Raw genomic sequence first — 22,212 nt, forward strand, 5'->3', positions numbered from 1 at the left:
CTTAGACTTCAGCAGTTTTGGAAACCCCTCAATCTACCAAGTCTGTAGCTTTGTAATTCATGAATGAGTTGGCAAAACGCGATGGAAAAGGAGAAAGAATCTTTACTAAAGCAGTACAAAGTTCACTGTAGAGGCTGCTCTTCTTTTAAAGGAATAAGCTATTTATCTGGGAAACAATTGCTACTGTTGCTTCAGAAGTGAAAGCAGAAGTCGTGACAACAGTTATGACAATGAAAAAAATTACTTAATTACTTTGTAAAACAGGACATGGATTAGTTTGACAGCCTAAAATGCTAAAAACTTGTCAGAATCTGAATTTTAAGCAAGTTAATTGCCTGTACCAGTAATTTAGCCACACAAACGGAAACAGCTTTACAAGTTTTCCGTGAGTAGATACAAAAACCAATCATCTACTTATTTAAATACAAGTAGTGTCATATTGAAGCATCCAGGGGAATGGCATAGTTATATCTGAAGCCAGACTGTAAACCAAGTAGCTGATAAAACTCAAAATTGGATTTTAAAAGGTAAATCAAACTTGAGGACTTGCATAAAAGGCTCCACATAGATTTTGTTTTAATTCATTTGTTTTAAAAGTGCACTCCACTTGTTAGGTATCTGTCATTCGACTTGAAAGTGTCAGGGCCTCTGCAGAATGCTGGAGTCACTGATGAAAAGTCAAGTTAACATGACCAGAGAGGAAGAGCATTTTTGTCAACATGTTGAGCAACAGGAAGCCTGGAAAGTGACAGTAAATAGGAACAACGTGTTGAGATAATTAGGGCTGGTAGTCAGGCAACAGCACTCTGAATCACTAGAAGACTGCAGCGAGCAAACTGTTACTAAAGCAAGCCCATGATTCCACCAACATGCTGCTCCAAGCTATTGCTCAATTGTGAGACACTCCAGGATGTCAAAAGGAAGGAGTAGCAGCATGAAAGCCTCAAGCAGAAAGCAGACTGTCAAGCAAATCCAAGGCAACAAGAAATTTTTATTACAAAGGGATAAACTTGTAAGATCCAGGTTGTGATTAATACGACTGCAACATTCCAACTGGTAACACAACACTTTGAGGGTCTGTGTAATCCCCCTGCAGAACAGATTTAGTTGGGATCTCTCCAATCCCTGGAACAGCTCCTGCCATTTGCCCTGTGGGGGCAGTGGGACAGGCCCTGCTGTCCCTGCTCACCCCACACACATCCCTGTGCCACGGGCAGCCTCCCCGCTGCACCAGAGCTGCTGCTGCCCCTGGAGCTACAGGAGAGGCCAGTGGGGCATTTCCAGATCTGTCAGCGTACACAAGGCCACACGCTGCCATCAGAATCTGTTTCTTCCCTCCCTTTCTTTATTGGAGTTCTGTAGAGCTCGCTTTGCTTCCAAACAAAGCAAATAAATTCAATTATGTTGTGACGTGCTTATCTGAGCAGGCACCTACAAAGTTAACTGGAATAAAACATCTCTTTTACACGAGGTTAAACCAGAATCTTTTCTGATTTAAGACCACGTGTGTTGTAAAATAACATTGAGAAAGGCCACAACTTCCAGAGGTAAGGAAAGGAGCTACAAGGACAGCAAGATCCAAGTATGTCAAGGAGAGCCAAAATTAAGTTTTCAAGGGATCTTTTCTTTCAATAAGTCATTATTTCAAAAAGAGCAGATGAACTGAAATTAGAGTTCCTGAGAGTATAGAGCCTGAAGGTTTAAATTTTTACTGCTGTTTTTTGGTGAAATTATCAATCTGTGACAAGACTAAAGTGAAGTATCTAGTTAACCCTGGAAGCCAGCAACACACATTTTTCTCTCCAGAAGTATCTACACAATTACTATCATGGAACAATCCAAGCTCTAGTTCTAGAACAATTTAGTAAACATAGACATAAAATAACCCAATACATTGCAACTTCTTGTTTTTGCTATAGCAGACTACAGCTATATTAACACTTCACTTAGGATATTTGTGATACACAACACATTCTGTAACAGACACGATTCATTATTTGAGAGCAATCTGAAGTAAAAAAAACAAAACAAAGGCAAGAAAAACAAAGAGGAAGTAGAACAAGCAATAATAAATATTTAGCTTTGCATTTTTAGTAACAACAGACCATATGCCAAGGCCTGGTAAAGACTAGACAATTCTTGTCCAAGTCACTGAGTCCTTGTCAGAAAGTTTTCAGTAGCACACTTTTAAGACCCTGGAGAGGTTTACAGTGAGAGTTTTTTTTTTTTTTTTCAATTGCTACTCAGAAGGGCCCCATCATGTTTCAGCCCTAATCACTTAAAACTCACATGTAGAACAGCTTCATTTCCAGGTCATTGATCTCCAATGCTCTGGTCAGGCACTACTGTCAATAGGTAAAGTCACCATGTATTTAAGAAAGTAGGAAGAATAAGAAAAAAGATAATTGCTCAAGAGAAATGCAAGCCTAAAAATATAAGTGAAATAATAGCAAGACATGAAAGCCCCATATCAACAGCCAACACAAGCAGCTTGAAGGACAACTTTCATTCAGCATATCTGCTTCAGGGCTGCCAGAGCTATGGCTTGCAGAGCCTATTTTAAACAAAGCCTAATGGGGTGGACCTGCAGGACTCTGAGGCAAAAGATACACAATGACAGGCAAACAGCACTTGGCTATTTGTAAAAAGGGGACAGAGGTACAATGCCAAAGCCAGCCAGCAATGAGGCGAGCGCTGATGGAAGCGGCTGAAACAGCACAAGTGCCCTTGCAGCTTTTTCCATTTCTACAAGTGAAGGATCTCTATTGTCAGGGCAGTTATGGAGACAAGTTACCTCAGATGACTAGGTGTCATTAAGTAACAACAATTGAATTGGAGAATGGGAGTTTGGAGACAGAATTGTGTTGCCCAGCAGGCTGTACCCGCTCACCGCTAACAGAGCAAAAGCAAATACTTTGTTGTCAGCAACCAAACAGGGATTTTTGTTTGGTTTTCATTTTGACAACAGAAACTTAGAAGCAAGCTGGGAGAGGTAAGATCTCATCCCAACAAAAAGAAGCCCAGGATTAATTAAAGCAGGTCATACAAAACACATGGACTGCTTTTAAGAGTTTTCTCACAGGATTATGTGATTTCAGTTTTAATATATTTTGGACAGAGTATCAACTCCTGCTCAGAAACGCCTCTTTTAGTGATTTCTCCTTTCAGTACAAATTAACTTAAAAATAAGCAGATGCAAACTATTTCAGTAGTCCTGTTCCATCCATGTCAGTTATACTGAACACCAGGTAACAAAGAAAAACCTGCCAATTTTAGTTCCATGATTCAGTAGAGATTTTTGTCTGCTACACAAGGAGGTCAGAGGAAAAGATCTCAAACACAAACCAACATCGTGACCACATGTATAAGCACAAAATTAAGAATTTTACTGAGTTCACAGATTGTAAGCACCCATCAATGTTATGCCGTATTCCTGAAAATAAATATATTATCATAGCAATAAGAGAGGAAAAAAAAAATACCTGTCACCCACAGTTTAATTTTTGCAACATAAAATGGAATCACAATGACTTCTCACATTTTTATCACCCCTACCCTCATGCTAATGAGCGATCTAAGTTTAGCTAAAAGCATGTCAGTGTCACATTCTACAGCAACCCTTATCTTGTGCCACACACTCACTGCTGCTGACCTTAACAGGTAGCTTGTGGGGTGATTTCAGGGCAAAGCCTGCAACACTGTTACTGACACATCCTACTCCTCCAAGGGGACCTTCGCTCACCTTTTACCACAAGCTAGGTTGTACTCATGCTAATTTACAGGCTATTACAATCTCTGGGCTAAAGCACAGTGTATTGTTTTAATCTAAACACAGATATCCACTATTAGAAAACATTCTCAGGACATTCACTTCTAAGTCAGCTTATGAATTAAAGGAATAATTGAGGGGAGGGAATGCTCATAGGATGTTCTACAAACACTTCAAGTTTTGGTGGAGTTTATAGCCTACACTGCACCTTGTAGGAGAAAATCCACTGTGTGATGCAGAGCTTAGACTGCAGAGTTCAGCACACACCACTGCTTAAAGCAGCCACACTTCACTAAGGAATTATTCTACATCAGATGCAGTTCACGTTTTGCAACCTGTCAAAATCATTTATACTGCAAAGCAAGCTGTTCTTTTCAGTAAACACTGTAGATCTGAGCACATGCTACACAAGTATCAAGAATTAAAAGCCATGAATACACTCCACAGATTCATTTCTGCAGAGGCTTCACGGATCCAACAGAAGACTGAGACAAGTCTATGCACAGATCCATCAGAAATTATTTATACTGTTTCTCTTCAAAAGCCATACTTAAGGCTTTCACTAACCAGGCACATCCCTTACAGCAGTTCTGACCTGGAATGTAGGACACAGGATCCACAGCCCACAAACACGCAGCATCTGACCCCGGCAATCAGCCTGGCTGACACAGATTGAGCTGCTGCTCTGAGTTCTTTTACTGACACGTACCTGACAGGCAGTGTGGGAGCAGAGGGCACAAAAGGCACTCTGAACACAAGTTTATGTTCTACATAAGAAGGGATGTTTCTGCACAAAACCCAGTGTGTTACTGTGCAGGCAGTTCTAACGGCAAGAAACTAATATGATTTATGATTGTAACACAACTGCCATAAAAACTCCCTCAACACCAAAAAAACCAAAATTATCTATATACTTCGAGATCCTCTCTCTCATACCTCCATCTTAATTTTTCTAAACTGACAATGTACAGCTGGTCAAGAACACCAGAACTTAGGTGATGTAATTACATCCTATTTTTGCAGTAATGCAATCCTTGTATCAACATATCCAATGGTGCTTTACAGCTACTACAAAAGTCTGTATTATGCTTTCATCAGGAAAAAGTGTTAAAACCCAAGAAAAACAGATAACACGATCACCTTCTGAGCAAAGAAAACACCAGAAACAAACACAAAGGGGAAGAACTTTTAAAGTACCAAAATCATAATAGATCTAGAGGGGTTTTAGTTTTCACCAGAGAAAAATCTTTACTTCTAACATCAATTTAGTGTGCCTCTGTAGCTCCAAAATAGAAGGCAGAAAAGGCAGAGCAGTAGCCCAAGGTCATGTACCATGTCAGCTGAACAGAAGCAGAGAACCCAAATCTATCCCACACTCCATTAGACTACAATCTCCTCTTAATTAGATAGAAAAATTAACCATACTGAAAAAAGCAAGTGAATTCAGCTACTAATCAAGTTTTCCAAGAGGACTCAGCAGTGTATGTTCTATGACCTCTGTCAGTCTGGTCTCATACTTACTCAGACTCAGTAATCAAAGCTTTAATTTGGGAAATCTGATTTTTCACTTACTTGTTTATAATAAAAACAACTAATTTACTTTGGCACGGAAAGCTAACAAACTTCTGCGCTGTCATTTGTCTCATGAGATGACAGAAACACTCCTGACTTTTCAGGAACAAAACGACATCCCCTTCTCACCCTCTGTGAGGAAAAGGGGGAAAAAGAAAAAAATGCTCTTCAATGACTGTTTATTCAATTTTCAATAGCCAGCCTGATTTCCTCCCCAGGAAAGAGAGGAGTGAGAGAAGCACATCTGTCTCCATGGTCAGGTCTGATGTCACTGAGGCTCTGCTCAGCTGGTACTGGTGAATTACAGACCCAAAGCCAGAGGCCTCTGGAAGGTGTTGGTGTGGGGTGAGCAGATCCCCAGGACAGCACAAACTGCAGCACCAAGGCAACCCTTCCCCCACCACACAACAGCTCCAGAGCACATTCTCCTCTGCCCATCCTAATTAGCTTGCCCTTAGCTAAAGAGTCACCACAATTTCCACTCCCCCCAAGAGCTGCAGCATTTTTTTTTTTTTTTTTCAAGTAGTTAATTACAACTCCAGGGCAAAGTCTACTGTAAACTTTTACTCCCTACCTAAACAATTTAATACTCTGCAAGCTTTTGTTTCTGTTGTCCAGTTCCCCAAGAAATACAGCCTTCACCTTCCTTCTGAGTCTTCACTCCGTTTTCCAGTTTTTCAGCAAGCACATACCATTTGCACATAATATAAGAAGATTGCCTAATCATGCTTTTTTTTAGAAAAGAAAAAAAAAAAGTGAAAACATTCTTGTTCTTTTAGTCCTGTATGCAAAGCAAGATGTCCATTTAATGACTTGACTATCCAAAGGTCAGTTACCAAATTTGGTCAACAATGGTGCCATCACAGCCGTCAACATTCTTGTCACTGTCAAAAGCAACAACTGTCACCTTGCTATTATCAGAAAGGGAAGGCAACTGGAATATTCGCCATGTAGATTCTATTTACAGTCTGCCTTGCATCCAAAAACGTCTTCCAACGATTATACATCGAGCTTGATAAAGATTAACCCAAAGGCAAGAAGAATGTCCAGTTAAACGCTTACTTACTCAAGGTTAATTTTCAAAGCCAACAGCAGCATTGGGAAATCCCACCTCAAAGAAGCAAACTGGGTTGAATGAGAAGCACTTTTTAAAATACCTGTCTGGTGCAGTTATGTACTTATGACTCATGCAGTGAAAGACTCCCCAAAATTTTTGTTGGCCACCACACAGAAACCTTGTCACAAGGAACTAGTTTAAGAGACAGCAATCTTGCATCTATCCAGCAAGAAAGAATAATTTCAGTATGTACAGGTCATATACACTGGAATATGTCACTCTGCCATACAGAACCCTAGGAAATTTAAAAAAAAAAAATCATACTTACAAAAGATATGCAAGCAGCCAGCAACAAAATTCTAACTAGTAAGTCTTCAAATTGTTCAATCACAAGCTCGAGTAAGGTTTTTCCTGCAATATGTAACAAAGCCATTGAGTCACGCACATGTACAAAAATTAATTATCAACAAGAATTAGCAGAAGATTTCATAACCATGCTCACCTTCCTCTGCCGGCAGCTCTGTTAGTGGAAGATTTTTCCAGGAAGCATGTGAAAGAAAAGAAATCATCAAAGAAAACACATTAGAGCATTATCAGGCATCCACACCAGATATTCTTCCTAAATTGCACGCTCAGCTGAGTTGGATTTGACAGACACACTGAAATCCTCGCTCCGGCTGCTCTTTTCACCAGAGTGTGTGAATGGGCCTGAGAGTTTTGCATTTTAAGACACATAAAGGTTCGCAGGAATGTGCCAAGGGTTATAATTCAGCCAAGTCATCACTCCAGCCAGCTGTGGGACTTCTGCTGTTGCTGCACACAAAGGGTCAAAGGCTCAAAACGCTCTTCAAATGCTTTCTGACAAAGCTTTTCCTCCACATTCACTTCAAAAACAAAAAAACACAAACCATCAAACTTGGTTAAAAATATTTCAGATTCTTTCCTCCATTTTAAGGGTATGTCCTTATTTCTGCTCTCCCCTTTATGTTCCTGCAACTAGATTTAGTAACCCAAGAGGCATAAAAGCAGTGTTAAAGCTAAAAAAACACTTCCACCGTGTAATCTTCTCATAGATTTTCATTTTTACACAAGGGCAAGGGAATTCAAAAGGGACTAGGACAACCAAGAAGTGAGGATTTTAAAAAATCGACTGAATTTTGTGTCCCGACTGGAGAGACTATAAAATAAGGGGCTGAAAGGCGCTAAAAAGCTGGGGAAAATGAAGGTCAAGACGAGGAAAAAAAAAAAAAAAAAAAAAGAAAAAAAGGCAAATCCCAAACGCCAAAGCGCTTCATTTCAGAATGGAAGAAGGTTTCCCACCGTAAGGGTGAAAGGGAACGGAGGTGACACCCTCCTCCCCAGAGCAGCCCTGCAAGCTCGGGATTGAAAGAAACCCACGAGGTGGAGTTCAAGTCAGCCATCTTCTCTCCCTCGCTCCTATTCCGGGTCCTGGAAGAGATGCCGGCTTTGCCAGTGCACACGCGTTAGGCCTCGCACAGGGCCCCGGCAAGGATGAGGGAGAGCAGAGAGGGCTGGGGAAGGGAGCAGAGGGGGAAGAGGGCGAGCGCCGGCGGCAGCATCCCCGCGGCCGGGCCGCCTCACCTACCGTTGGAGCCCCATTTCTCCTTCAGCTTCTTCACTTGCTCGAGGCTGAGCCCGGTGCTCTCGTTGACGCCGAAATAAGCCAAAACTTCCTCCACAGTCTTTGTGTGCGCGTTCTCCATGGCTGGGGCAGGGAGCAGCAAATGGTGCCGTGCCTCGCCTCTTCCTCCTCCCTCTCCTCCTCCTCAGCGGCGGCGGGGGCGGCGGCGAGACCCCTCCTCAGCCCTCACCACCCCCGTGCTATCACCATAGACCCTCTCCCGCAGCAGAGGGGCCCGAGCACACCTCTCTCTTCGCGGAGGAGGCCGGGAGGGGCAGGAAAAAAAAAATTTAAAAAAAAAAAAAAACAGGGAAAGCTGCCCTTAAAAAAAAAAAAAAATTTAAAAAAAAAAGCCCCCACCCCCCTCCCACCCCTCACGCCTCCGAGGGAGCCGAGCCGCCTCTCCGGCGGGGACGAGGGACTTCGGGCGGGGAGAGCGCGGGCCCCCGGAGCCGCGGTCGCCTCGGTGCCGCGGCGGGTCCCTGCGGGGATGGGCCGCGTCCAGGTGGCCAAGCGGCCTCTCCGCTCGCCTCAGCGGCTCCGAGCCGCCCCCGGTAACGGAGGGCGATAACGGCGCGGGGGAGAAAAAGCCGCAGCTGCCCCGCTGCCCGCGAAGGGTCAGGATCGCCCCCTTCCTTCCTTCTCTAGCAGCCCGCTCCCCCCCGGCCGGCCCAGGCCGCTGTCGCCGTCACGGCTCGGGCTCCCCCGCGCCCGCCGCTGCCTCCGCTCGCTCCGGTCGCACGGCGGCGGCGGCGGCTCTAATGTAACTCGGGGGCCGCCCGGCGCTCTCTCGCCGCCGCGGCATGTGGACGCCGCTCATTGGCGGGGCCGGGGCGCGGGGCGGGCATGCTGGCGGCCCCGCCCGCGGGGCGGAGGCGATGGCTGCGGCGCGGCCCCTGCGCAGCGCGGTCCCGCTGCCGCCCGTGCTCCCGCGTGGGGCCCGGCGGCGGCTGCGCCTCACGCCGCGGTGGAGCCGCTTCCGCTGCGCACGGGGACAGCCCCGCAGGTGCGGTGGCCGCTTTCCCGCCGCTGTCCCGGCCTCAGCCCGCGGTGAGGGGGAGCGGGGCGGCCTGAGGGGAGCTGCCCGCCATTGGGGTCTTGGCGCGGGGGTTGGCGCGGAGCTGCACCGGCGCGTGTCGCGACAGGAGCGCCAGCCGTCCTGTGAGCACTGCCCTCACCCTGTCGTGATTGCAGCCTCATCCCGTCCAGGGGTGAGTCTGGGGTTGGCCCCCGCCTCAGGAGCATCATCCGGTCAAAGGGTGACTGAGGCTGGCGCGCTCTGGCGCGACAGGAGCATCATCCGGTCAGAGTGTGAGGGTGAGGCTCTCCCAGGAAGGCCGTAGATTCTCCCTCTCTGGAGACATTCCAAACCCACCTGGGCGCGTTCCTGTCTCGCCTTGCCTTGGCAGAGGGCTGGACTGGGCGATCTCAGGGGTCCCTTCCAACCCTAAAGACCGTGATTCTGTGGGGCTGCACCGGCCTCTGTCGCGACAGGAGCCTCATGCATCACGAGTGTGCAGAGGTGAGGGCCATGTGCCTCGGTGCTGTGGCGGGGGTCGCTCCCCAGAGGTCGTGCCCTGCGCTGGCACTGAGCAGTGTCCCCAGCTGCCGTCGCACACATCCCGGTGACAGCACACTCAGCCCCGGCGATAACGTGAGGAGGAATAAACTGCACGCTGTGATTTCAGCGCGGCTGTGGGGTGAGGTACCAGCTTTCCTCAGCACCGTGTCTCGGCCCTGGCACAGGCACAGGAACCGAGAGAGAGCACAGAGAATTGACTGATCCGTCCAATCCCACCCGGTAATTTATGGGAACTTCAGTGAACACAAACCAAAGAGAAATCGGCACCAACTGACATTAATACACCTGCAACACACACGCACAACACAGCGAGCCGATCAGCATAAACACCTTTAAAACTTGGTTCCAAGTGATGTTCCTGTGTACATATGCCTGTGCAAATACCAGAGCTGATCCCTACATGTGTGCTGGCTTACATAAATGCAGATCCTACCTACAATCTGCATTTCCACCACTTACAAACCACCCACAGCACCATGCTATAAGAAACTGATCTGGAATGAAATATCTCAGTCTTACCTCTGTGCTAGAAAAGGGATGGAGAGGGGACAGCCCATGTAAAATTATGGTGTTCTAGGGTATGTGTGGCCCTATAGCCTTTCTAGCAAAAGTGCAACTGCTCGAAAAGACTCCTCTGTGAATGGCCAAGGTCCAAGGAAGGATAACTTGACAGCCTACACTTCACAGGGCAGTTCTGAATGAAAATTCCTGAGCTAGATCTGATGACCTAGTTCAGGTAAGGCAATCACTTATTCCATGCCATGCCCATATTAATTTCATCTTGCTTATCAGCAGGATTAATCAGCATGGGCAAAGGTTGCATCAGTAGAGTTATGTTGCTTTTCATACCTCACACTACACCTAAACAGACTTAGCTTGTTACAGAGGTGAGGAATGTCAACATGACAGGTGCATATAATTTATACAATTTACTGTCATTTTTTAACCAGTTTTAATAATTTTCTTGATACGGCATGAACCTGTGATGCCACCATCCCCAAAACATGTACACATGCATATGCAACATTAAAAATACATTATTTACACAATAATTCCATATGGAATAATGCCAGCTACTTGAATTAATGTATTTCAATAACAGCTCGATATATCTCTATGAGTAGTTTCTTCCCTTCTACCACATTAATGAAACCTGGATTATATATAAGTTTTTTTTGTAAAAATACATTTACCAAGCATTATTTTTACACACAAGCGTATTTACTAGCCTTCATGTACAAGTGCACATGTAATGGACTTGAAAGTCCTGCTTTTCATTTTCTTACTATTTTAAAGTATTACAATTAAGCATCTGTAACAATTCTCAAAACAGAATGATACTAGAAAGAAACCCAGGTCGCATTTCATTTTATTTGTATTTCTGTGTTTTATTTCCTATGTCATTCTTGGTTTCCTTTTTGTGCCTGTTTCCCAAAGACCTTATGGAAAATTATTTTAAGCATACCAGAGGCATGGCACATGCAATTAGATCTTGGCAGAGGGTAGAATAAAGTAGTTACTGTGTTCTTTCTATCCAACTTCTTAACAGAAGGAAATGGTGCTAGGAAGGCAAGAGTCTGAATTCTAGCAAATCCTGGAGAACTCTTGGCATTCTCTGGAGTTCACTAGTTCAGCTACAGCTCCCATTCGTTGTTTCTCTCTCGTCCATTCAGTAGAGAGAACTTGATTCTTCCCCCTTTTTTCCACCCTAGATAAAATCTGGAAAGAACCTGGAAGCACAGTCCTCTGCCCGTGTTTATTTCTGTCACGTGTTCTATTATGGTTCAGTGAATTTTGAGAGAAGAATTACTGAATTAAGGGCTGTTCTACAGTTCTTTCTCTTCCAGGGTAGAATAACCTCTGCATTTCCTTCACAGTCCTTTCCCTGTCCTTCCCTAGAAGTGCAGGACCAGTGCTGCTGCTGAGGATTCCTTTGCAGGTGATCCCTTTCAAATCCTCTGACAGCTACACATTTGAGAAACATTTGCAGATACAATTCATGGTCTAGACAGCACAGTGCAGAAGGAGCTGCAAATACCCATGTAGACACTGCAGCAGAAGCAGTACCTGCTAAATTTGGCATCACTTGAGATCATACAAATTTAGAATTGTGAGTTGAAATCAGTGTTGTTTCCCATCGCTCTGCAAGGATTCATAAAGCTTTCCATGACATTTGTCTTGTCTCTTAAAGAAGATGGTTATCTAAAGGACATGTTTAGCTAAAGATGGCTATTTTGACCCAAATCAATATGACAGCACCTCAGCTCTGCCTGAAGCAAAGAAGCTCATGAAAGCTTCCAGGCTTCCAGCAGGTGCAGAGAGCTTTGCATTCTCCATTTTTAAGGAAGGAAATCAATTCATTTTGCTGCTGCAAAGTTGCAGTTTGTCATTAGAGTGGAACCCCTTTGAGTGGTACCTGGGAAAGAACCACAACAAAATGGGGCAGTTTTGGCCTTGCTGAGATTCCATGTACATAATGGAAGTGTAGATTCATACATTTGGCCTACTACCTTTTTTCACTGTAATATATTAAGAAGAAGCAGCCAACACATCAGGCAGCAGCATTAAAGCAGTTCCTGTAATGCTTACTAATTGAAGTAAATGGGAATTTGGCCTGAGAGAGGACTGCAGGATGCTTTCCTTCAAATTGCAATAACATTAAGTCATCCCTACTGCTGCAAAGCAGATTCACAGCAGAGTTACTGGTCATAATGTGAATTGTCTCTTGCTGTACACAAACACATATGTTTTGTAGCTCAATTTTCAAACAAGATTAATAGTTTTGAGTGGAGCTAAACTCAGCATGGAAGAGCACAACATAAAATGCCAGTTGTTGAGCCAAAACACGTGGATGCTGACCTGCAATAGGATCTCTTTCAGTGAATGTAGCAAAGTGAGAATATTCTGCTTAATTGTGCCAAATTATGTCATGATTTTTGCAGACTGGCTAATTGCCTAATGGGGCTTATGTTGAGACCACCAAACTCACTGCTCTCATCACCCTGGCTGATTTCAAATACAAGTCTTCATGAGTGACAAATGGGAGCATTGTTTCTTCCTCCCACAGTACTATTTTATTCCTCTGAAATTACAGTTATTAAAATGTTTCAGCCAGTAGAAATTTACTAAGGCATATTAAAAAGCTGCAAAAGTGCTGTATCAAAGTGGAAAGGTTTTAAATCTGCAGTTCTGTCATAGGATAATGCAGTTTAAATATAGTAACTATTTTTTCCAGTCAGTTTGCTCTTTGAATTCAAGGTATTATGTCAAGGGTTTTTTTTTTCCCCTCTCTCCCCCTTTAAGAAGCTTATAGCTTAAACAGCAAAATGCAAAAAATACTGAGATGAAACAGTTACACAAACCCAGCAGAGGAATAAGTGATAAAATATGAGTTTGAATGTTGATAATTAAGATAATCTGAGTTTATTCTGAATAATTTTTATTCCTTGGCAATGTGTGTTCCTGTATCAGCAGCAGGTAGAATTTGGCTTCCACAGAGACTGAGAGACTGTGAACACAAAGGATGGTGTTGCTGGAACTGGATTTCTGTTCCTGCACAAAGAGCTCCTTGCTGCCTTGGAAGTGTAAAGAGGCAGAGAGACAGAGTCTGATCTCAGTGACAGTAACTATGAGAGATCACAGATTGGCTTGCTAGGTTTCTTATTTTATTTCTATATCTTATTCATGATCATTTGGTTCCTCTCAGGAGACTCCATGGGAGTCTCTATTTCTCTGCTTGGAAAAATCTGTGTACCCCATACTTGTGTCAGTAGGAGACTTAGGTGTATGGGAGGGAGAAACATTTTATCAGAACCAACGTCCATCATACATATTTGAAAAAATAATTTCTCCTTATTTTGATGGTGAGTCAGTTCCCTGGAAAAGAAATCAGCTGGACTGTTATTTTAAAAAATGCACATCAACTTTAGAAATAAAGCACTGGTTGGTGCCCACATGATTTGAATTCTTATCTCATCCTGACCTGATTTTTCCATATAATCACGGTCTAATTCTAATTAATTTGGCAGCTTGCTGCAATTTTTTTTCTTGTGTAAATATTCCTTGTAGGCTTCTGGATCTCAGTTTTGCTCTCTGTAGATGGGGCTGGGAGCTTTTAGGGGGCTGCATGGCCAAGCACAATGTTTAGAAAATGGTGGTTTGTTGTTTGTAGGGTGTTACAGAACTGCCCTGTGTTTTCTCTCTGTAACAAGGTGAGGAGTGTCATAGCTGTGATCATGTTGTGTAGTAGTTACCTGCAGAACTTCATACTGAGAGTGCACTCAAGAGTGCAACAGAAAGTTGAATTACTTTACTGGTGGTCGTGGGCCACCAATTCCTGAGCAAAGGAGTTACTCAGGCTTTGTGCAGGAAGACTCTGGTTTAAGTGAACCTGAATTACTTGGTTTTAAAACTTGTTTTTTTAATCTCTTGACCCTTTCAGAGGCATTAATCAAGGTGTTTGTACAACAATAAATATTTCCCTTTTTCCAGAGTTCTTGCACGGTGCCACAAACAGTTCCACCATGGCATGGGCTTCTGCCATTCAATGTATTTGCTGAATCACAAGGAAAAGTCACACTCTCTCTGACTTTTCAATATTGAAAGGAAGAGATGTAGGTGCACTCCATGTAGGTGAGTAGCAATAATGTAAGACTGAACAGCTTTTCTTACTCATGGAGATGACTCCATTTTCAGGCACTGTTTAGGACTAATGACACATGACTACCACTTTTCTTAGACTTCTGACACTTTGTGATATGACAAAGCTGAAGTTTCTCTGTTGCTGGTGGAGGATTTCCTCCAAACTCATAGGTAGTTATTAGTAATACAGTGAAGTAGCACACTTCAGTTTTCAGACACTGATAAAATTCTTGTATGCTGTTAAACCATCTCCTCTGTTGGTTATGGGGTATATTAAATATAATTTCCAAAATTCTCTTTAATATAAAATTCTTTTGAGGTAATTTTTTTTCTCTCTGACATGAAATAAGACAAAATGAGGGATTGAAACCAAATACTCTTTTTGGTTTACCAGTTAAAGTCTTCTAGTCTGAACCCTCAGAAATCTGTGTAACCCACAATCCACATGGGTTTTGTTTTTTAAAAGGCAATATTTTTGTGGTAAGATTAGTGGGTACTGTGTGTCTGTCACCTTTCCCTACCTTTCTAAGGTTTTCACAAATGCTTCCTAACATGGGCTATTCAGGAGGAAAAAAACCTGCTGGACTGCCTTCATCCTCTATTAATGTGACTCTAACCAAACCTGAACATGTTTTTCTTTAGTGGAATAAATGTTATATTGATCTCCTATGCTTCCATTTCCTCACCTCATTTCTACCACTTAATACAATCTATCTAGGTATTTTACAGAAATGACAGGTTTTCAAAGGGGTTTAAGCTCCCAAATTACCTGTGGTAGGTTTTGATCACTCACAGAACAGAAATTCTTACAGTTTATCTGCCAGAACTCAATGCTTCCAATATAAGACATCTGCTTTTTTATGCATAGATTTATTATATGTCAACGATGTTGCATGTGAACTCAAATTATCCTGACCTACAATTCTTGTTCTATTTCAAGGTTTTGGGTTTCTAAAAGATTGTTTAACTCCTGGGTGGTTTTTCCCCCCCCAGTTCTGTTAGAAAAAGAAAACCTCCCCTGAGTCATATTTTAAAAATACTGTTAAGCTCTTAAAGCTGTTTCTGCTCCCATGTCACAAAGCATTATTGAAAATATATTCATTTTTACCACCTACAATTGCTCAGATGGAGAACTTAAAGAAGTCTTTTCTAGTCTCATATTGAAACTCTGCTGGCAGCATTCTTGTTCCTAGAAGTGAGCTACAGTGATTTTCCTGCACTGTGCAGGTTGGGTTTTTTGTCAGAACAATGCTAGTGAGCTTATAATTTGATATTAATAACATTAACACATATTCTTATTCTTTACAATAATAATAGTAGTGCTGATACTGTTTGCTGTTACTTGATTAATTATTTGCATTTGCAGCTTCTAATCAAGGGTCTCAAGCATTTTATAAACCTTAAAGAAATTAAAATTATGTTATAAAATATCCCTGAGGGAACAGGATTGTCATCCCCATTTCACAAAAACGGGAGCTGAGGTTCAAAGTCACAGTCACACAGTCTATGGCAGAACTAGAAATAGAAATGGTCTCCTGGCTCCCAGTCCTCTTTCTTCTCCTGTCACCCTAAATAGTTTCTAGTGTAGTTTTGTAAGACATTTATCACATGATTTTCAAAAATCATGTCCTATTTGTTAAGGAAAAGTAAAAAATAATTAAAAAAAATATAAAAAGTGATAAAAAAGAGACTATCTAATTTTTGCATGAGGTTGCTGAAACGATTTTAGCCATTTTATGGGAGATGCCATCCAAGTTTCATGAGTTAATCCTGACCATAAGTACACCTAAAATAGATATCTTTGCCTCCAGCTAATCAACAGGCTTACTGCCTAAATAATTTATGTATAACCAACTAGTGGAAACTAGATCTTCTGTGATTTCCCTAGACACATATTCTGCATGTATCATGTATATCCTTGCCTATTTCTGATATTCATTTGAAATTCAGTTGGGACATTTCAGAACACTTTTGTGCTCCAGCTGTATAGCTCTGAGAAAAAGCCAGCTGGAGACATAATACAGAATCTTTGAACTAGGCAAAATGATGTTTAGAATCCAAGTGCATAGTAGATGAAGATTCTTACTTTTTTCTTAACCAATAATGGATCAAAATTTTAAGAAATGCAGTTCTAATTCTAACACTGGTTCATGTGGGTAAGCACTTCTTGTCTCTGCCCTACTAATGGTATTTAGTATCAAAATTCAGTTACTATATAGTGATAAATGAATACATATAAATTTATAGAGATAAATATATCAGAAGATGATTAAATAAAATGAAAAATTAAATAATCTAATTTTCTTGCTGGAAATGTGAAGAACATGCAGCACCACACTGTGCTTTTTGGACACATTTGTATAAAGTTGCCTTCAATGGAGTAGTGAAAAGAAGCTTGGATTGAAAGAGAAAGCAAAAGCATTATCAGACATTGTCCTGCCATATCTGACTGCAAATTCTAGAATCTATAGCTGAAATGGAAGGTGCAGTACAAGTGTCTATCCAGGGCTCATAGCTTTTATCCAGAATTCCTAACTGGAAAATATACTCTGTCTCTTGTGGATGGCAACTGCTAAAGCCAGTTCTTGCTCCCGTCTGCTCTGTGTGCCAGGAATGCTGCGGACTGTTTACTGCTCTTGTTGAGACTTGCTGCAAAATGAGGGCCACGTTGTAGCTTCCGTCAGCCGTGCAGGAGGGGGAGGAGGAGCACCAGGTACTCCAGGAATAATTTAGGTGTGGCAGCCAGAAATCTTGCAGCACTGAAAGAACACAACCAGCATTCTTGCTACTCCACTCCTGGCTGGTGCTGCCTTCACATGGGGAGTTGTGGCAGCACCGAACTGGAACAACACTTCTGGAGCTCTTTGTACCCGTGCAAAGGGAGGGAGAAGCACTGTTGTTCCAAATCACATCATTTTCCATGCACCTCTGCCTCCCCAGTCCAAAAATGCACTTTTCCTTCTCACAGTGAGCAGTGTCACTGTGCTCCTGTGTCCTGGTGTTGCCTGGGACAGAGTTAATTTTCCTGCCAGTATCTGCTCGAGTGGAGTGAGTGAGGGGCTGGGTGGTGTTTGGCTGCCTGCTGGGTTAAACCACCTCCTATTCCTGTCTTTGCATATTCCATCTCTGCACACTTGCAATTCCTTCAGGCCTGGGCCTCGGGGCAATGTGTAGAGTTCATGTACCATTCCCAAATGTGAACTTGATAACCTTGCAGATACAAGAGTCTGCTCATTTCAAATGTCACAGAAAAAAGCTAAGAAGAAAGACAAATTAAAATCTCATTGAGAATGGTGAAGACATGAATTGTTTCTGGCCTGTGTTCATGCAGCACCTGTTTATGACAACTGCGGGAAGGGATAAGTGGATTTGCTAATTCATATTTGCTCTGCAGAATTCCCTGGTGCTCTGCAAAGCTGGGAGATCTCCTCTGATTAAAGTGACTTTTAAAGGCAAGCACCACTTGGAAAAAAAAATGTCCAATCACCAAGCTGTGGGAATCTGGCAGGTATTCCTTCAAAGCCTGGGGATGCTCTTCTTCCATAAGAAAACTTGGAGCATTCAGTACTCTGATGTGTTGAGACAATTTTTGGGTGGTTTTGTGATACCTGTTAAGGCCTCAAAATACTAGAATTTGGGGCATTTTATAGCCATTTTATGCTGGATGTGCTGCAACCATGAACAGCTTCTGTTGCTTTTATGTTTCTTTCTGTACAGACATTTTGGCTGATGGGAAAGAGATGTCTTTCCATGTGGCATGGGATGTATGCAGCTCATTTCAACTCCTACTAAATGTGATGTCCATTTTTTTTTTTTTTAATGAAACCCCTAATATCCTATCCATTAACAATCTTGGCTTGAAAAACTGTGGTTGCCACTGGAAACCATGACTTGCCAGTTAGTCCTTTTGTTTGATCCTGGCTGACACAAGACTGAGTTTTGTTACTCTTTCTGTACATTTTGATTCCTTCTGAATCATCCAAACAAGAGGCCTGAAAGCTATTATACACCAAAGTAGTACCAGTAGTTTATTTTTTTTTACTGTTTTGGCTCAAAGAAGCATCAATTCAATTATTCTGATTAGGAAAGAGGCTCAGTTAAACTCATTCTCACGTCAATTCGATGACAGAACATTCTCCTTCTCCTAAGTGCAATGAAATAAAAAGCAGAAATTGAAGGGGGCTTTGGGTTGGGTCATTTTTGGTTTTGTTTTTGGGGTTGGTTTGTTTGTTTGTTTGTTTGTTTTTGGGGTTTTTTGTTTGATTTTTGAGGAAAAGACTATAAAAATCTCAGGCTATAAATTCACCATGACAATGAAAATATGTGTCAGATTTTGGGATGGGCTGGCTTTGTGTCAGTCACTCTCTGTACACTGGACCATGTGTTGGCTCCATGAACCTTTTTTACTTTATGCTGCCATAAGCTTTATATGTCTGTCCTCTCACAAGCTGAATAAATGTCATGTAGGACATTCTGTCCTATCTGTCACAAGTGCTATTGTGTGTCTGGATCCATATTGGATTAGTATTGATGAGAGATCTCAGGTATTTTATTCAAAATGTGTATTAAGGAGGATATATAGAAAGTATAGATATAAAAACAGACCTCTTTTGGAAATAGATGCATTAAAGCAGTCTGTTCAAACATATTTAGGAAGATAATTTCCTTATTTCAGAGATGTTTAGGAGGGTTTGACATTTTTATTAGTAATTGTTTATTCTTTGATGAGTAAACCAGCTGTTGTGACTTTCACATGACTAACTATGCGCGGATCTGGGAGAAAATTTCCTAATAAATACTTCCAGAAAATTCTAGAAAAAGCTGTTCCAGACATAGAAATGCCTCAATGTCACCTCCTCCCAGACTAAAAAGTAAGATGCAAGATAGGCAAGACAGGAATCTCCCTTTTCTGAAGGCGTAGAGTTTCCACATTTAGCTCTGGAGTTTCATGGCCTTCCACCTGCCACTTGGCAGAATGGTGACCATTTGTTGGCTTGCAGGGCAGTGTCATTTCAGAAAGAAATTCCACTTGAAATGGAGAAAGTGACCATTTTTGTGAGGCATAGATTCAGTTACTTACATGACAGCTGCTTGCAGAAGTAAGCCAAGCACTTAAGAGAATTATTTTAAAGGGGCAAAAATTCTCAACAAACCACTCAGCCTTCTTTTAGCTGGATTCACACAGAAACAACAAATAATTAATTGAGGCCAAAATACATGCCGTGCTGAGTTTGCATTAGCTGGAAGGTTTGGAAATAATTAAGAGCAAAACTGTTAATACTCCATTTAAATAGCTGCTGCCTATCTGTCCAGTCTGAAAGCCCAATCTGTTGTGCTCAATCAGCTTTCAGCTGCTACTTGCCAGCAGCCTAATTCCCCAGTCTTGTCTCTGTGCTGTGCTTGTGCATTCCACTACCTGCTAAGTTAAACCCCGCTGTCCTGGTGCTGCGTGGAGATTTCCAGTGCTATTCCAACCATCCACACTGGGTCAGAATATATCCCAAACCTGGGGTCTGGGTGTCCACAGCAGCATGCCTGGTTCCAGTGGAGCACCACATGGGGAAAGGGGAGCAGCAGCTGTGTGCTTTAGCTCCCAGGATTAGGGCTTTGCTCATTCATACCATTCTCTGGGCATTTATGCAGTTTGGACAAGCTGTTGACCTGCAATATTTCCACCTCTTTTTTGAAGTGATCTAATGCAGAGTAAGTTGCTCCTCCAAGCTGATGTTAACCACAGCCACACTGCAGGTTGATAACATTATCTCAATTTTCCTACATCTCTTTGCCCTTGTGTTGCACGTTCAATACTTTGGCTGATCATTTATATTGCAAGAGGATTAAAAGGAAATTGATAATTGTACTTCTTATTGTTTAGCTTGTGCAAGGTTCTGTGGAAATTGAGAGTGAGGCTACAGGGGAGTCTCTGCTTAGTGACTCTGACAGTTCTAACGCTGTGGGGGGATGTGGAAATACAGTGCAGTGAGAGGTGTTTGCAGCTGAAGAGGCATTTTAAGCCTCAAACCTGTACCACCAGTTCTTTGCTGAGAAATGTGTATGAAAAATGACAAAGTTCATTGCACAGGCATTTGGAAGGAACTAAAGAGCAATCCATTGACCTTTGCAGATTAAGTAATGCATGCTGTCATAAGGAAGTGCTATTTGAGCACCAAACAGCAAATGTACACACTTATCCTTCATTAACCCCTCCCTGGAGGCTGTCAGGATTTCCTGATCCCAACGTGGTTGGTGTTCTTGGCATCTGGGGTGTTTCCAGTGGGCACAGCACTTCTCTGAGCCTGTCAGAGGGTGCTCGGTGCTCTGCCTGCCTTTTTGTCCCCAAAAATGTCCCCAGGCAGGAAAGAGGGAAGAGGCCACGGGATGGGTGTGCAGGTGCAATACTGACGGCTCTGTGCTCGGCTCCTGGGTCCAACAGAGGCCTCAGTGCCTGACTCTGTGTGCCTCAGTTTTCACTGAATTAAATAGGACTCAAATGTTTGCATAATACACAGAGAAACTTCCACTTGAAGGCAGCAGCAAAGAGCAGTTTTGATGCTTTTGCATAACATTTATATTGCAGAAAGAAGACATGAATGAAAATGAGCCATGTGTATGATTCAATATTTGAGTGCAATAAAAGTTAAATATGTTCTTTTTTTCTTTTATAATTTGTTAGGTCATTTATTTAGTTTATGGGGCAAAAATATAGAAAACTTTTTTTTTTCCTGGCGAATGAAATACTCTGTTCAGGTACAAATGAATATGTCACATTCTTATATGATTTGCAAGAAAATGAATTAGTGTGTCTCTCCTTCTCCAGCCTTTCTTTCATTTTTCCAATTCCACAGGAAGATTATTTTCAGATTAATTGTGTTGCTTTTTCTTTATGTGGCTTGTTGCACACCGAAATAAATTTGCCACGCTCTTGCTAACATAGTGTTTTTAAAACTACTTTTATTTAGAAATTCTTGGTACAACATTACACATTCTCAAAAATTAAATCAGTGAAAAAGAAGAAAAATTCTGTTCATCAGTCTTAGCATTTAAACCCATAATTGTGTGTCAGATGTGGGGGGGGGGGGGGGGAAATTGGAGCTCTCCAGAGCCCCTGGACAAGAGAAGTCACTTTACCAGGACATTCAGATAATTTATCTGAGTGACTCACTAAAAATGCTAGATAAGACTGAAATTTGGAGAGGCTGAGCACATCCAGTCACAGCCTTTGGATTATCAAGAATAAATCCAGCAACTGGCATGTGAATATGTTAATGCTGTAGATTCTAGCATGGAAACAGGAAACTGTATTTATGAGGCAAAATATATCAGAGATTAATTCAGTTCTATATATAATATATACATTTTACAGATACAAAATCTTTGCCAAAATATGCATAATTTGCAAGTACACTGAAGTTAGAAAATGCCAGAATAAAGGTTGCCTTTCCATGCATATGCCCTGAAGGCATCTTTAATTACAAGATTCCTGGCTTCTTTTTCTAACACTGAAATCTTCTAATTTCACTGCGTGCTTGATTTTGAAGTCCTAATATTTTCTCTTTTAAATAAAGACTTAGGGATGTATTTCCCCAGGTTTAAAAGAAAAACAACATTGTAAAATAACAATATTCCATTCTTCTACTGTCATCAGACTGCAACATCTGTGTGTCATCCCAGGAGCCTCCTGAGTGGATTTCCCCAATGCTGGTGTGGTGCTGGAGCCGGAGCAGTGATCCCGTGTCATGTAACACAAAACTACAAGTGTCAGCAAGAGGACTGCAAGGTAAGGCAGCACCTGAGCAGAGTTTTAAATTAGTTACTTATTATTGCTGTCATCATTTTCATTGTAGTCCTTATTGTGCAACCATTTCCAGCCTGGCTTGGAGCAGCCACGTGAACTTCCTGTATGCACAGTCACTTCTACCCATGCAAATGAATGTAAAACGTTGATTTCT

At 42.2% G+C, this 22,212-nt stretch overlaps 2 protein-coding genes across 4 annotated transcripts in view; one reads left to right on the forward strand and one right to left on the reverse strand.

The window, feature by feature from the left end:
* The window catches only part of ATP2A2 (ATPase sarcoplasmic/endoplasmic reticulum Ca2+ transporting 2), a 43,746-nt gene extending 35,417 nt beyond the window's left edge, over positions 1 to 8,329 (reverse strand). For all 3 annotated transcript variants that reach the window (XR_008434123.1, XM_053959943.1, XM_053959942.1), the window contains exons 1-3: positions 8,005 to 8,329; positions 6,901 to 6,918; positions 6,727 to 6,809 (exon numbers count right to left, since the gene is read on the reverse strand). Coding sequence is in view for 2 of the 3 variants with exons in the window: in XM_053959943.1 (XP_053815918.1) it covers positions 6,727 to 6,809; positions 6,901 to 6,918; positions 8,005 to 8,122 (219 nt within the window). In the remaining variant the exon portion in view is untranslated. The remainder of the gene's footprint in view (positions 1 to 6,726; positions 6,810 to 6,900; positions 6,919 to 8,004) is intronic.
* A 514-nt stretch (positions 8,330 to 8,843) lies between these two features.
* LOC128797270 (uncharacterized) overlaps positions 8,844 to 22,212 on the forward strand; it is a 28,968-nt gene continuing 15,599 nt past the window's right edge. The window contains exons 1-2 of the mRNA XM_053959658.1: positions 8,844 to 9,251; positions 21,909 to 22,040. Of these exons, the coding sequence (XP_053815633.1) occupies positions 8,844 to 9,251; positions 21,909 to 22,040 (540 nt within the window). The remainder of the gene's footprint in view (positions 9,252 to 21,908; positions 22,041 to 22,212) is intronic.

This window comes from Vidua chalybeata, chromosome 18 (genome assembly GCF_026979565.1).
Source record: "Vidua chalybeata isolate OUT-0048 chromosome 18, bVidCha1 merged haplotype, whole genome shotgun sequence".
Classification (NCBI taxonomy): Eukaryota; Metazoa; Chordata; class Aves; order Passeriformes; family Viduidae; genus Vidua; species Vidua chalybeata.